Source organism: Rhinolophus sinicus, linkage group LG10 (assembly GCF_036562045.2).
Source record: "Rhinolophus sinicus isolate RSC01 linkage group LG10, ASM3656204v1, whole genome shotgun sequence".
Lineage (NCBI taxonomy): Eukaryota > Metazoa > Chordata > Mammalia > Chiroptera > Rhinolophidae > Rhinolophus > Rhinolophus sinicus.
Genome location: NC_133759.1, coordinates 87,047,138 through 87,062,139, shown reverse-complemented (window position 1 = coordinate 87,062,139; position 15,002 = coordinate 87,047,138). Strand labels below are relative to the sequence as shown.

The following is a 15,002-nucleotide window of genomic DNA, read 5'->3' as shown; positions in this document are numbered from 1 at the left end:
CTATGACTATTTATGGAGTACCTGCTATGTGCAAGGCAGTTGTCTAAGTCACTGGACACATGCTCTCTCACCAATGGTAGATCCCATTGTACCCAAACCGTCGTGTTCTCTTCCCCCAGGGACCTTGTTATCGCGTAGGGGAACTGAGAAATCTGTATATGTGCAAAGCACAGATAGAATATTACCAGGTAATATTACTATCAAGTGTTGCATTAGTAAATACTGTGTTTCCCTGAAAATAAGACCAGGTCTTATAATATTAAGTTTTGTTCCAAAAGATGCATTAGGGCTTATGTTCAGGGGATGTCCTCCTGAAAAATCATGCTAGGGCTTATTTTCCGGTTAGGTCTTATTTTCGGGGAACCATGGTAGATGAGATTCAGAAGAAGGAGAGGGCTATACGGGAGTAGAGCTATATGAGAGCGGCATAATAGCTGATATTTGGTGAATTCTTATGTATCTAACAGTGTCCTTTGGGCCTAACACCTATTAATAGTTAATCTACACAACAACCCTATGGAGGAGGCATTTTTACTACATTTTACAAATGAAGGAATTGGGACCTCGTGAGGCTAAGTCACTTGTCCAAGGTCATAACCAAGATTGTGCTTCTAGACAGCCCATATCCAGAGCAGATTCACACTCTTAATTATTAGACCTGCCTGTCAGTAGAAACTTGAGTAAGGAGGGCGATGGAAGCTGAGCCTTCAAGGATTAACGTGACCTTGATTACTTTAATGGAGAAAAAGGGGGAAGGCATTTCTGTTTCAGACTTGGTGTTATACCAGTTGTCAAAATCGGGTTAACGCAACTACATACACACACACAGGCCAGGCAACTCTTCATGCCCTTGGTTCTCAGCTTCGCTCAGAGGAAAATCAGGGAGGGGGAAAAACAGGAACACAACTGGCCAGTATCTGGACTAGAACGGGGTTACAATCAGAGGCTGCATTTTTTCCACAGTGTGTTTTGAATTGTGGTGGCTCTGGAATGACCCAGTGGAGATGCGGTGAAGTTGAACTGTTAGAGATGTCAGGAATATTTTAGTTGCAGAAGATTTTGGCAGGCTAGTGTGGACGTCTCACTGCCCCAACAGAGTGTCTTTCTTGGCTGGCTATGAACAAAAGGGGAGGCATTCGTGCCACTGGAGGCGGGGCACATGTATCCCCAAGGTAGGTCATATTTAAGGACAATGCAGGGCTTATGAATCATAGTTCTACCTGGAATCCATATTGGGCAGGTTTCACTGGCTGTTTAAATCAAGGGTGTGAAATCACATATAAACCAAGCAACATGGGATGGGCTATGAAGTGGCACTGTGCCAAGAGTAGTTGTGTTTGTTACTTATTTTGTGTAGTGTGCCTTTGGCATACTCACCGGCTTCTTTCCCACCCGAGTCCCGCACTCTTCCTCCCTGGGATGCTCTTAAGCTTCCTGGGCAAAGGTGTGTCTGGTGGAGGTTTTCATCATCATCTTCCTTGGCTTGAAGCTTCTGCTGAGATGCTGACCCCACAAAAGCATCTGGGGCTGGGCATCTGCTTCTTTGACTTCCTGCTTTTGAATCTGCCTTCAGATGTGATTTAGACAAATTATCAGGGAAGGGTGGAATTGGGAGTGAAGACTGAGGTACAAAAGGACTGATTCCTCTTTTGTTAGGAGCACAGATGAGCCCACGTAGAGGATAGCTAAGTTCACATACCTGTTCTTTCAACGATTTATTACCTCCTACAATCTCCTAACAGTTCATTATTTTACACCCTTTCAATCCTTTTCCAAATGTTATTATTCCTCACCCTTAACTAAAATAAAGAACAAAATGAAAGCGATAATAAAAATACTTATACTTTCAAAAATATTTATTTCACACCCTGTATTCCAGACACTATCAGACCCCTGGGATTACAGTACTAACCCAGGACACATGGTTCCACCAAACCTCATATTGGATTGTTTCGTGTCTGTAAAAACTGTTGTCTGTGTATATCTACCTTTACTTGTGTCTGGATTGCTAAGCTAGTGAATCACTTGCAAAGACTACTTTGACGACTATGTTACAAAGTTTAAAATCCTTATAATCCTACTTTTGTCTTCGAAGTCGCTCTTTAAAATGACCAGTTGTGTCACTGTCTTGCCAGGCAAATTGGAGACAACCTGATTGTCCCTGGAGGCGTGAAGACCATCGAGGCCAATGGGAAGATGGTGATCCCTGGAGGCGTTGATGTCCACACTCACTTCCAGATGCCCTACAAGGGGATGACCACAGTGGATGACTTCTTCCAAGGGACGAAGGCTGCCTTAGCGGGCGGCACAACCATGATCAGTAGGTCCCCCAATATCACACGCTCCTGGTCCCAAGCAGCGAGTATTTAACTAATGCGTTAACCACTGTGCTCTCTGATGATAATTTATATACTTCCCTTAAGATGCTGTACAGACTTCCTGCCTGATGGGACCTGAGAAAAGCAGGTTGCAGTGAGGCCATGGGCAGCTCGCCATAGCTCCATAGAGGCGATGCATGAGGCTTATGACTATGAAAGCAGCTGTCTTCTCTTATCTGCCTTAGCAGTAGGAGCTGGGTGTGCAGTGGATGGGGCATCAGAAATGATCACCTCTGGGCCCATCACTGGAGAATGTGGAATGCAAAAGTTGTGGATAGTGGGAGGAAAGTTATTTCAGAGCTCCCAACTTGGGTCAGAGGCAGGAGGGACAGAGAACAAGACAGCAGAATGTGCGAATGGAGCTAAGAAGCATCCCACAGAGAACGATAATGGAGACTTGCTGTTTTGGAGAAATCAGTGGACTTGAGTGGCACTTAGTGTTGTCTGGGCTGTATTTTGACAAGTTCATCTCTAAGATTAAGCAAGTTGTGGGTTTTGTTTCTTGTGTTTGTTTATCTGTTTGTTTGTTTGTTTTCTGGTAACTATTGCAATTCCAAAGAAACCCAGGAACCGATAACCTTCCAGGGCAGTCCATCCTGTCCAAAGGAATCCTGATGAATTGGATCCATTCCCAACCCCTGGCCCAAACTTGGTCAGCAAGAGCACTGTTTATTGTAACACCATATACATCCATCCAAGAACACAGCACAGCTGAGCCGTAGACTTACTCATTATCTTTTGCTTCCTTTTGACAGATGCACTAGCAGGGTTCAGCTTCAGCTAGTTGGGTATGGAAGCCCAGGAAAATTGCATCAGGGCCATAAAAGGTGCAATTCAGGGAGACCAAAGCTTTTCTCCAGCTGAAGGGAGGAAACCAGCTGACTTCTCAGCAGCCGCCTGCCCAAAAGGCCCTGGTGTGGGTCCAGACATCAGTAATGTAGCTCCCTGTATTTGCTTTCCGATAAGTGCACTTAGGCTGTTTGTGATAGAAAGCTGAGGAAATGAGTGGCTTTGGCTTGGCTTCCTGCCATCTGGCCAAGGAGTTGGACTGGTTCAGCATTCTGGAGACGTGCATTATGCTTGGTCTTCTGCGTTAGAGAAGAAGCAGGAAGAAAGTCAGAGTTTCAGGTGACAAGGGAGAAAAGTGTCCAAAGAACTACAAAGCATACGTGTCCTTCGTAGATCATTTAAAAACCCTAGATATGCAAAAATAAAAAAAGAAAGAAACCCAACCATAAATCCCACATCGCTGTTCTAGTTTGGCTATACATATTTTTTTCTATTTAACAAAAATAGGATCATAATAGATATAGTATGTTTTAGCCTGCCATTTTTGCAAAATAGTATGTCATGGATGTCTTTCCATTCATTTATTTTTATTCGACCACAACATGTAAAATGGATGCCTAATCATCCATTTTATGAAGGTATCATGATTTACATATTTAATCAAGCTTCCCTATTGTTAAAGATTTTAATTGTTTCTAGTTTTTTCACTTATATAAATAATTTGCAGTGACAAACAGCTTTAGAACCCAGATTTTGCATACAGCCATGTTGATTTCCTTAGGAAAAATTCTTAGGCACAGGAATGATTTTTGAGTTAAGGGATATGAAAAGTGTCAAGGTTTTGATGTATATTTCACATTCTTCTTAGGAAAGTTGTACCAATTCACACTTTCCGTCAACTGTCCAGGGGAACTATGAAAGTGTGTCACTTTTGCCTTATTCTCAGCAACTGTAAATGTTATTATTTTTAAAAATATTATTCATTGTTGCAGGTACTGCAAGAATAAGTTTGGGCCTCAAGGAAACCAGATTCTTGACAAAGGATCTCCACAGAAATAAGATCTGTGGGCCCCGTGTCAGGTTCATTTAACTGGCACTGGCTCTTTCCAGTCAGCATGAGAATGTCATTCTCTTGTCAGCATGAGAATATCACTCTCTTGTGCCCTGACAAAACTTTAAAACCCCTCTCCACCCTTAGAAGGGAGTCCGACTGTTATCTCTTATTAGGGACTCCCTGTAGGATTGGTAATGATGGCACATACTATACACATTGATAGCTAACATTTATTGAGCATGTACTATGTGCCAAGCATCAGGTGGAGCGTTTTACATGTATTTTCCCACTTACTCTTATAACCAACTTAGAAGGAAGGCATCAGGACATCCTGTCCCCCACTCCGCTTGGTACCTGTTTTAAGGAGGATAAAACTGAGGTATAGAGAAGTTAGTAATTTGCCCAAGGTCACATAGTTTTACCTGACAGTTAAATCATCAGCAGCACTTTACAAGGTTAATTCCATGCTCAAGAAATAGAGCTTGTGTGGTCGTAGCTAAGCAAGCAGGGGCAGACCTGTGCAGAGGGGAACAAGGGCCATGTCAAGGAGTCACCTGTCTGGGGCCTCTGTCATTCAGTCGACCACGTGGTGCCCGAGCCTGAGTCCAGCCTGACGGAGGCCTATGAGAAGTGGCGAGAATGGGCCGATGGGAAGAGTTGCTGTGACTACGCCTTGCATGTGGACATCACCCACTGGAACGACAGCATCAAGCAAGAGGTGCAGAGCCTGATCAAGGACAAAGGTGGGCTTCCATGTGCCCTCCTCCTTCTCCCTGGCCTCCCCCTCGCCCATCATTCCTGCACCACCCACTCTTTTGAGTCCCTTCTCCTTGCCTGGAGCCTGGAGCCTGGAACCGCGAGCATGGCTGCTGGCTGTAGGGGCACCACTATGTTGCAGGCACTTTATTTATGCCATTGTTTGACTCCTTACAGGATCCCCATGGGATAGGGATTGCTCTCCTCACTTGTCAGGTGGAGAACCTGAGGCTCAGAATGAGTAGCCCAGGATCACAGAGCTAGTAAGCAGTAGATCTCCCCACCATCTGTGCTCTCACCCCCATGCAGTGCTACCCATTTGACAGGAAGAAACTGAGTCAGGGGAGATGAACATCTTACCTAAGGTCACATAGCAAATCAATGCGAGATTAGGAATTTTTAACCTCCATCATTTTTACTCACTGAGCCGTCTTGAAGCACATGGTGGGAGTGACTGCAGGGCAGGAGTGTGCTCTGGGCTGGAGGGCTGAGTGTCACTTCCTGGAGGATGAGTTTTCCTTTCCATCCCCTTCTTCAGCCCACAAGCTCTGCCCAATCCTTCCTGCTAGAGAATGTGAGAATAACCCCTCCCCTTATTTGTTCTGTCTCCTGTCACACTGGGCATCTGAACTGGGGTAGAAAATTGAATGGCTTTAACACCCACTTCCCTTCCAAAGAGCCTGGGTCACTCCATGGATGACACAGGCTGTGGGAAGGGCAGTGTTGGGGAAAACTGCCCTCAGTTGAACCACTCTGGGTAAGGAAGTTCTCAAATTACCACCCGCTTTTGGCTTGGACCACAGTGGACTGAGTGTCCTTGATGGTAGGAGACCAAAATTATCCTCTGTGTTCCAAAATGACTCTTTGTTCCCAATCCCACCTATTTCTGTAAATTACTATATTAATAATTCATTTCGGGTGAAAAAATAAATGGCTCTTTCCTTATAACCCTTAAGACGTAGATAGGTAAGCACAAGGTGACACTTGACATCTGCCCATTAGCTCTGTTAGTTCTCCAAGGACAGAGTCCATCTCATGCCTCCTCTCACAAGCCTCGTGTAGAGCAGATATTCAGTAAATCTTGAATTGAACCAATCCCAGGAGATCCATTCATAGTGACCACATAAGTGCCAGGCCTGAATGTGTTAGCTCATTTAACATTTCCAACCATCCTATGAAGCAGGGTATTGTTATTTTTCCGTTTTACCGATGAGGAAACTGAGGCTCAAGAGGTTAGGCTCAAGAAGCTCATTGGACAAGTATGTGGTACCACACCCAGTGTGTGAATACAACCAGTGTGCTGCAGTGATTCTCAATGACATATACCGCCTTGGGCCGTATCGAAGCTTATTGACCTTCGGCTGGGGAGTGCTGGAGGTGGGAGGCAAGAAAGAGGCACAGAAGACCATTCTCTATGACATCATGTGGAATTGTTGCTTTTAAAGGGTGAGGAGGGAATAGGAAAATGCTTTTAGAGAACGGGAAGCATCCGCTTGGTATTGGACGGGAGCCTGTAATGCACTCAGGCCCGTGGGCGATGGAAGTGAGAATCAAGGATGGAGAATGGTCATGATAATGCTGTCTTCTTCCTGTTTTCCCTCCCTTCCGTCTCTTGCAGGGGTGAACTCCTTCATGGTTTACATGGCCTATAAGGATTTGTATCAAGTGTCCAACACAGAGGTAACAGCCCACCACTGTGTGGTTTGGGGTATGTGGATGGGTTTCCTATTGCTGCTGATGACCTTGGCTCTTTCAACATGAGTCACTGTGGGAGACCGCTGGGCGAGAGTGCTTCTTGAAGCCCTCGCAGTCCACACTACATTTTAAATAAGGTAACAGGCAGGGTGCCCATGGCAAAGCAGACGGAGAGCTAGAATTTCCACTGACAGCAGCTTTCTCAAAAGAACATGCCTCAGTCTCCATCTACCAAACAAGTCCAAACCCCTTTTGAGCTCAGTGAACACGTGAGGTGCTCAGCCTTGCAGGATTAAGGAGGGCCTGCTATGTGGGATAATCATCCCAGCTTGCCTCTGACTCTCTCCCTAAGAAATTCGTGAGATGTGTTTCTTTTAGACAACTCTCAAGTTTTCCGAGGAACTGCAAGAAATCAGTTCCCATACCTCCTGGTTTGCAGGTGAAGGGAGGTCTTCCTGGAGAGGTTAAGGCATAGGGATTTCAGCTTTTGTGTTAGATTCTCACCAGGCTATAGTGGCTTTCGGAAGCACTTGCTGAGAAGGATTCTGGGTCTCTATCTCAGCTCACTGGGAAATAATTCCATACAAATGTGTGCTGGGGGCAGAGTAGAGGAGTTGGTAGCACTTTATTGAGTATTCACCTTGTCTGCCCAGGAGACACAGTAGGCTCTTCATATAGACAGTTTCCCAGCATCCCTTTGGACTCCTACTCCCCTTTGGTTGTGTGTGTTTTAGTCTGTATTTCTGCCCTAGTCACGTGTTTCCTCTGGCTTACCCCATTCATTTTTGCTCTGGCTCAGTAACAGCGCTTGACTGCTCAAAGCATCACTGGCTTGTGAAGGTGACAAGAGACTCATTTCTATTTCAGCTCTACGAGATCTTCACCTGTCTGGGAGAGCTGGGAGCCATTGCTCAAGTTCATGCTGAGAATGGGGATATCATTGCCCAGGTAACAGTATGCAGCTCCCTGAAATGTGCTTTCTGCATGGGCTTCGGTCTGCATCCCGAAGCAGATGGTTCCTCATTTCTTTGCTGTTGCTCGCACTCTCAGTGTGTGCAAGACAACAGCATAAGCACTCGGCTCAAAACCTGCCTTCAAGGACCTCACAGTCTAGAAGGAGGGAAAAAAGGAAATGTGGACAAGTGAGAGAGAAAGTGGAAGCTGCTGGAAAACGGGGAGGTATCGGGCCATTCTGGAGAATCAGAAAAGGCTTCCTGGAAGAGGAGGTTTTCAAATCAGGCTATTGGGAGAGCATTGTTGATGCTCTTCTGAAAATGAGTCCAAGCTACATGACATTCTCTGTCCTAAGAGAAACCCTAAGGCAGCATTTCTCAGAAGCCAGAGATCTGATCCAGAACTGTGGAACTCATGGCCTTAGATAATAAAGAATTTATGTCTTGTGGGGATAAGATGTCCCCCTGCTTTCCTAGAAATCATACTGAGAAACCTGAGGAAAGAGTAATGAACGTGAGGGCCCGAAGGCCCCAACTGATCATTTGTAAGGAAGCAGAAAGCACTTGTCTCTCCATCTCCAGGTTGCTTAATGGGCTAATTGCACAGATGTATTTTAACCAGGGTTTTATTTTTCTCAGAATTGGCCTCCGCTAGGTGGAGGCTGCCAGAAAAGAGTGAGTGCTCTTAGTCCATTTGCTAACATTAATAACAAGAAACCATTATTCATTCCTTCAGAGAGCATTTCCTGAGCGCCTTTGGCCAGGCCTTAGGCGGTAGAGGTGAGCCAAGACAGATGCATTCCATAGCTCACAAGTGCTTGGGCTGTGCCTTCGTTTCCGAATCGCCCAGCACTTGGTGAACGTGATTGACAGGAGCATGGGAACAATGCTTAGGCCAACCCTGTGTCAGACCCGTGAGCTTCCAATAGCAGGTCCCATTTGGGCAGCGGTTACTACCGTGTGCCAGGCTCTGATAAGTGCTCTAGCAGGTTCTCATTTCACCTTCACCCAACCTTTTAATGATGGCTGCCAACCTCCCCATTTTACAGATGAGAACAATGAGGTTCGGAAAGATTAGGTCACTGGCTAGAGGATCACAGCCAATTACTGTGAGGACAAAAGCTTAGTTCCCTAAGGTGATGTGCCTCAGTGGGCATCTTACCCAGAGCTGGTGCATCCAGGCTCTTCCTCCACCATCCAACTACAGGCCTTCTGGAGAGGCAGCGCCCGGGCAGTGCAGGGCTCCGGCTGGTCAAGTGCTGCCTCACTAGTGGAGGAGGTGAGCTAAGTGTGGCGTTTCCTCTCCTTTTGACCAAGGAGGTTAATTAGTCAGCCCCCCTGACAGCCTTCTCCCACGTCCTCCACACACTCAGAGATAATGAAATCATTTTCCAAAGAGGGTCCAATTGCCTTGCTCCCGTGGGAGGCTTCCTGGTGGTATCAGAGCTGTCACTCCTCCTCCCCTTTCTCCACGTTTTCAGTGCAGCAGCTGGAGGCCCCAGCCCTCCGTCCAGATGCCCTAGAAACCAAACTCCCTGCTTCTTCATTCTGGACCCCGTGGTGGCAAACGGACTCCAACTTAAAGCCCTTTCTTCAACTTCTTCTGTGTCTCTGGTTTCCCTCACCCCGACCCTTCCCTACCTTGGGAAGATCTGTTCTCAGTCAGAAAAAGAATAAGGGCATGTCTCCATTTGGATGAGTTTCTAGTGTGTGCTTATTAAATTCAGCTTGAGCTGAAAGATTTTATCACATTATCTAAATGAAGGCAGCTGCTGTACTCAGAGTTTCTTGCTGCGCTTTATGCCAAAGTGACTGAGAAAATTCTCTTCTATGGGTCTCAACAAGGGACATTTTTTAAAAGTTTCAAGCTGACAGGACAATCTGAGATTGCAGCATCCTTAGCCATTTATCTCACAAGTATTTACTGAGTACCTACTATGTGTAAAACATTGAAGAAGGAAGATGAAAAAGACAGTGTCCCTTTCCTCATGGAGCAAACCGAAACTGTGCCATGACCCAAACTGGAATGTAACTACATCAGCCATCAGTGCTTCCAGCTGCCCACTGCTCCCTACCCATGTCAGGTGGCGCCGATGGGTCTTCACAAGCCATTCTTACTCTTCCAGCTGTAGGGGCAGCGTGGCTCTTAGGACAGGACTTCCCAGTGTGAGCAGTCACTGGAATCGCCTGTGGAGCTTAAAGAACGATTCCTAGGATTCTCCGAGTTCTGGAGATTCTCATTCAGAAGGTCAGGAGTAGAGTTCAGACAAGCGTATTTTGAAAAAGTTCCCCTGGTGATTAGCATGTGCTTGGGAAGACTGCTCTAGCGAGCTTATCCTTCTTTGAGTGTGTTGTATAGTAAGACAGAAGATGCTTTAGGCAGAAGTCCTTATGTGACTTCAGGAGGCAATTCAGAGTAGAAACTCACCAGAGTCTAGGAGGAATTTTATTAAGTCCATGTTTTCGACAAGTGAAACAGTCAGAATGAAAAGTGGAGGTACTATACTGGAAAAATCACCCTCTGACCTGCTATAGAGCTGGGAACAGTGACCATTTTACATGTCATGGTTGCTTATAATATATGCATCTTTCTTTCTACTACTCGTTTAAAATTTTATATTATTAAAAACAATAAAAATAGTGTTCTTTTCCAGGTCGAAGGAATCCCTTCCTTTCTAAACATCTTGTAGTTCCAAAGTGAGACAAAGCATTGTTCAATTCACTTTCCCCTTCTCTTACATCACCAGTATAGAGGTTTGTAGGAAGTGACTTTTGCACTTGGAGAGTGAATGCCAGCAAACCTGCAGAGATGGTGGCTTAGAATTTGTGCCAGTTCCAATTAGCCCATGTGTCTTGTTCACTGCTCAGCCACCTGCTTCTTCCAGAAAGCTGGCTAGAAGTCTGAGAAATTTAGCCATCAGCCACGAGGGGTCAAATAGAATTTGACCAAAAGACTAATGTAAGTAATGCTGTTCAGAGGCATTATTTTGCCTGGTTAAATCTAGTCCATTCATTTAAGTCATAAATTTAAAGCATAAAAAAGCCTGAGGGGCTTGTTAAAATGCAGATTCCTAGAACATAACCTCATATATCCTGATTTGGTAGGCATGGATATGCAGACATCTATATTTCTGCAAATGCAACCCAGTTAATTCTGATGTAGGTGGTGGGTGGAGTAGGCATCGCATGACACTGTGAGTCCTGTGAAGTCAGGGGCCTCGTTGCTGTCATTTAAGTATGTCACCTAGAGCCTAACATGAAGCAAATACTGAATAATTTTGATGAATGAATAGGTTTTAATATGCATGAATGAATTTAAAAAAAACAAACAGAAAAACGCGAGTTAAGGGAGTATACTTTCAGAGATGTCCGCATCTGGAAAAAATCAAGAATAAATGATCTGGTGTGACTTTTGATACGTAATGTAGAAAAGAACTGATACTCTTTAACAGACTGTCTTCCTTTTAATAAAAGCAAGCCACCCTTAAATGTGTTTTCCTCCTTTTAGTTCAGACTACCCTATTTTGCAATTCCAGATATAGAGTGAACAAATTTATTTAACACACATATCTTATTATTTTTCTCTTGAACACATCTTTAGATGAAAATATGCATAATTTTTCCACATCTCAATTCAGCTCATCTAAAATGGGTTTTCTATTCTTTTCTCATTGTAGGAGCAAAACCGGATGTTGGAAATGGGGATAACTGGCCCAGAAGGTCATGTACTGAGCAGACCAGAGGAGGTAAGTTGCAGGGTGATGGGAGCTGGGAGAAGGAGAGAAGTCGTAAAAGTGGAAGCTTTCTTCTTTACCAGCATCTTCCACAAGACTCTCATTATCACAGTCACAATTTCAGCAGCTTCCCTTATGGCCTGTCAGTCATTTTACACTTGGACTGTTTGTATTCAGCCTTTCCTAGTCACATGTACCCACAGTATATGAACAAACAAAACTCTGAATACCAGACAGCACTATCAGAACGCTTCTTCCAAAGACCACTGCTGACTAATCTACCTCAAGGGCCCCTAAGAAAATTAGAAACAATATAAAGGAAGTGATGACTTCTGATCTCCACTCTCTCTAATGATAGCGCCAGTTGGAGTGTACTCTGCAGTTATTCATTAGGAGTGGTAAATATCTAAGTCCTTTCTTAATCGGTGTGAATCTCAGAGACATTTCCACTTATTCCCTTATTTCATATTATATTTTGAATCCTGTAAAATACTGGCCATGTGGACAAGAGGCTGAATGGGTTTTTCCTGGGCATTATGTCTGTCAGTTTGGAAGGTGATGATTGCACTAGGTATGGAAGGAAGTTTCCCATGTGTAAAATGAATGCTGATTAGCCACTGTGTTTAGCAGCTGAAGAGCGAATGAAAGGTAACTAGGGGCTGATTCCGTGTATCTGGGATGTCAGCCACCTCAGCTGCTGGCACGGGCACAGAGCTGTGAACTGGCTGGCCATATGGCTGAAAGCATATTGGCGTTGGGGGACCAGCCTGGGTCTGGCTCCTGGAGCCCATCCACGGTCTTCATGTCAGCAAAGTGAACCCTGTTCCTGATGTGTCATTCTAAGCCCTACACTCTGCAACAGGTAGAAGCAGAGATCAGAACCAGAAATCATTGTGTTCTCATTGCCCATCTCATTTTGAATATTTTTAAAAAATTGAAATGTGACACACATAGAGAAAAGGGTTCCTATCATAAAGGTACAATGAATTTCCAGAAACTGAATACACTTGTGTAACTAGCCCCAGTGGAAAAATAGCATATTATCAGCGTCCCAGAAAATCCTTTGTCTAATGATATTTTGGTACCAACTGAAATAATTTATAATTTTGTCTGTTGGTAAGAATACAAGTCGGTGCAGCCACTTTGGAAAACAGTAAGGACGTTCCTCAAAAAATTATACATAGCACTCTCAGCAGTGCTACTTCTGGATATTTATTTGAAGAAAACGAAAACACTAACTCGAAAAGATACCTGCACTCCCATGTTCATTGCTGCATTATTTACAGTAGCCATATGGAAATAATGGAAACAACCTCAGTGCCCAATGATCATCCATAGATGAATGGATGAAAAAAATGTGGTATGCACACACACACGCGCGCACACACACACACTGGAATATTATTCAGCCATAAAAAAGTATGAAATTCTGCCATTTATAATGGATGGACCTTGAGAGCATTATGCTACGTGAAATAAGTTAGAGGAGGAACAATACCATAGGCTCTCATTTACGTGTGGAATCTAAAAAACAAAACAAAAAAACCCAACCAAGCTCATAGATGCAAAGAACAGATTGGTGGTTGCCAGAGACAGGGAGTAGGGGAATTGGATGAAGACGGTCAGGAGTTACAACTTTCCAGTTATGAAATAAATAAGACATGGGGATGTAATGTACAGCATGGTGACTGTAGTTAACAATACTGTATTTCATATTGGAAAGTGGCTAAGAGGGTGGATCTTCACCATTCTCATCACAAGCAAAAAATGTGTAAGTGTGTGATGAGGGATGGTAACTAGATTTATTGTGGTGATCATGTCACCGTAGGCACAAATGTCGAATCATGATGTGGTACACCTGAAACTAATGCAGTATTATATGTCAGTTATACCTCAAGTTAAAAATTTTTGTGATGGGTTTAGTCACAGCATTCCTGAAAACCATCTGTGTCCTTAATGCCAGGTGCCTCGTAAGGAATCCTGGCTTTTCCCCGGTGCTGTGCTAACTGCATTGTCCTATTTGTCTTTGCTGTGCTGCTCTGGGTGGTTGGTGTTACTGGTGTGTCATGAAGCTCCGAGAGTTAAGCCGCTGGCCCATCATGTCTGAAGGATCGGAAAGTTGCTTGCACAGTGCAAGTAGCCCAGGGTGACCAGCACTGTTTGTGACACTTTTCTTAAATGCTGGTCACTGTGGAGATGTGCTGGCAAGATAGATCCTTCCGCAGCAGCCAGGGGATTTCTGAACAAAGTCTATTTTTGTTCCTTGGTTTGTTTGTTCAACCCTCCCCATCTCCCCCTCCACATTCCCGTCTCCTTTTTAGTAGAAAGCCTCTCGGCTGCAGATCCCAGCAACCCTGGAAGCCCTTTTGGGTGAAGTTGGAGAATGATGTAACCTTCTAAAGATAGTCATGTTGTCAAGGTGCTGAAAAACCTGCAGGGCTGTGAGGGAATGAGATCAAAGGGCCTGGGCTGAGGGCAGGGGGCGGCTGGAGCGGTCAGCGTATATGTGGAGAAGGACTGGCATGGAAGCAGCCAGCCCCTCTTCAGCTCAAAGCACACCCAGATTCTATCTCGAGTGATACTGCTCAGAGAGGAGAGCCCGAGGTCCAGGGACGCCACTCCAGCTGTCTGGGTGCTTCAGGAAGGTGGCCACATTCCCCTGCGGTCAGGGGCCTATCGGGTCTTGTCCACATGGGACAAAGTGTAGCTTGGGGAGGTGCCAGCTGGACCAGCCGAGTTCTTAGAGTCTGTCTGATGCACCACACTCCCCATGGCCAGGTACTGGTTTGTAGTATATAAGCATGGAGCATCTACAAGCTATTTTTGTTTTTTTCTAAAGTGTTGGTCTGCGCAGGCTAACCAGAATGTCATATCCATCCCAAAAGGAGCTGTTAACGATTAAATAGACAAACGCTAGTTAACGTCTCCACTTCAAGCTGATGTGAACTAACGTGGGTGGTAACGTTGGGTAGTAACAAAGGCTCTCGCACACTGGTCAGAAGCTGCCATCAGCAAGAAGACCAATAGCCACCCTTCAGGGATGGCCTCGTCCTAGCAGTGAGCTCATTGCCTGACAAGGATGAACTCTTTTAAGCCTCCCAACAGCCATATGTGTCAGGTCCTGTTATTATCCCCACTTTAAAGACAAGGAAACTGAAGCTTTGGGAGGTTGTGTAAGGTCCCTGAGGTCACCCAGCTTCTAAGTGGCAGAACCAGAACTCAGACCCAGGCCTTTTGAGAACACCTGAGCTCCAGGCCCTGATTTGCTAATAAAAAATAAGTGAAACATCGTTATTTCTTACTTAATACTCGTAATGGGGCCAGTTAGCATCTTTGAAAACATGAATTCTACATTAAGGTGGCGTGGAGGAGATTGATAACAAAAGACGTCTTTGTGCTGAGAAGTCTGGGAATTGTTAGGATGAGACATGCCTGCTGGAATTAACCCATCACTGACCAGCCGTTGCCACAGGAAAGGAATTGAGGACACGTGATGGCTAATGGTCTTTACTGGTTATTTTATACATATTGGTATTGAGAATGTGTTCTGCCAGAGAATCCGCCGTGGAAAGTTTGGGGGGGGGGGGCGAAGGCTTCTGTCACATGTAGCCTTTGTGATAATGACAGGGAGAGGAGAGTAGGC

At 44.9% G+C, this 15,002-nt stretch overlaps 1 protein-coding gene across 4 annotated transcripts in view; it reads left to right on the top strand.

Moving 5' to 3' along the window:
• DPYSL3 (dihydropyrimidinase like 3) overlaps positions 1-15,002 on the top strand; it is a 107,046-nt gene that overhangs the window by 77,152 nt on the left and 14,892 nt on the right. For all 4 annotated transcript variants that reach the window (XM_019739098.2, XM_019739101.2, XM_019739099.2 and 1 more), the window contains exons 3-7: positions 2,136-2,320; positions 4,800-4,964; positions 6,596-6,657; positions 7,540-7,620; positions 11,303-11,371. In XM_019739098.2, the coding sequence (XP_019594657.1) occupies positions 2,136-2,320; positions 4,800-4,964; positions 6,596-6,657; positions 7,540-7,620; positions 11,303-11,371 (562 nt within the window). The remainder of the gene's footprint in view (positions 1-2,135; positions 2,321-4,799; positions 4,965-6,595; positions 6,658-7,539; positions 7,621-11,302; positions 11,372-15,002) is intronic.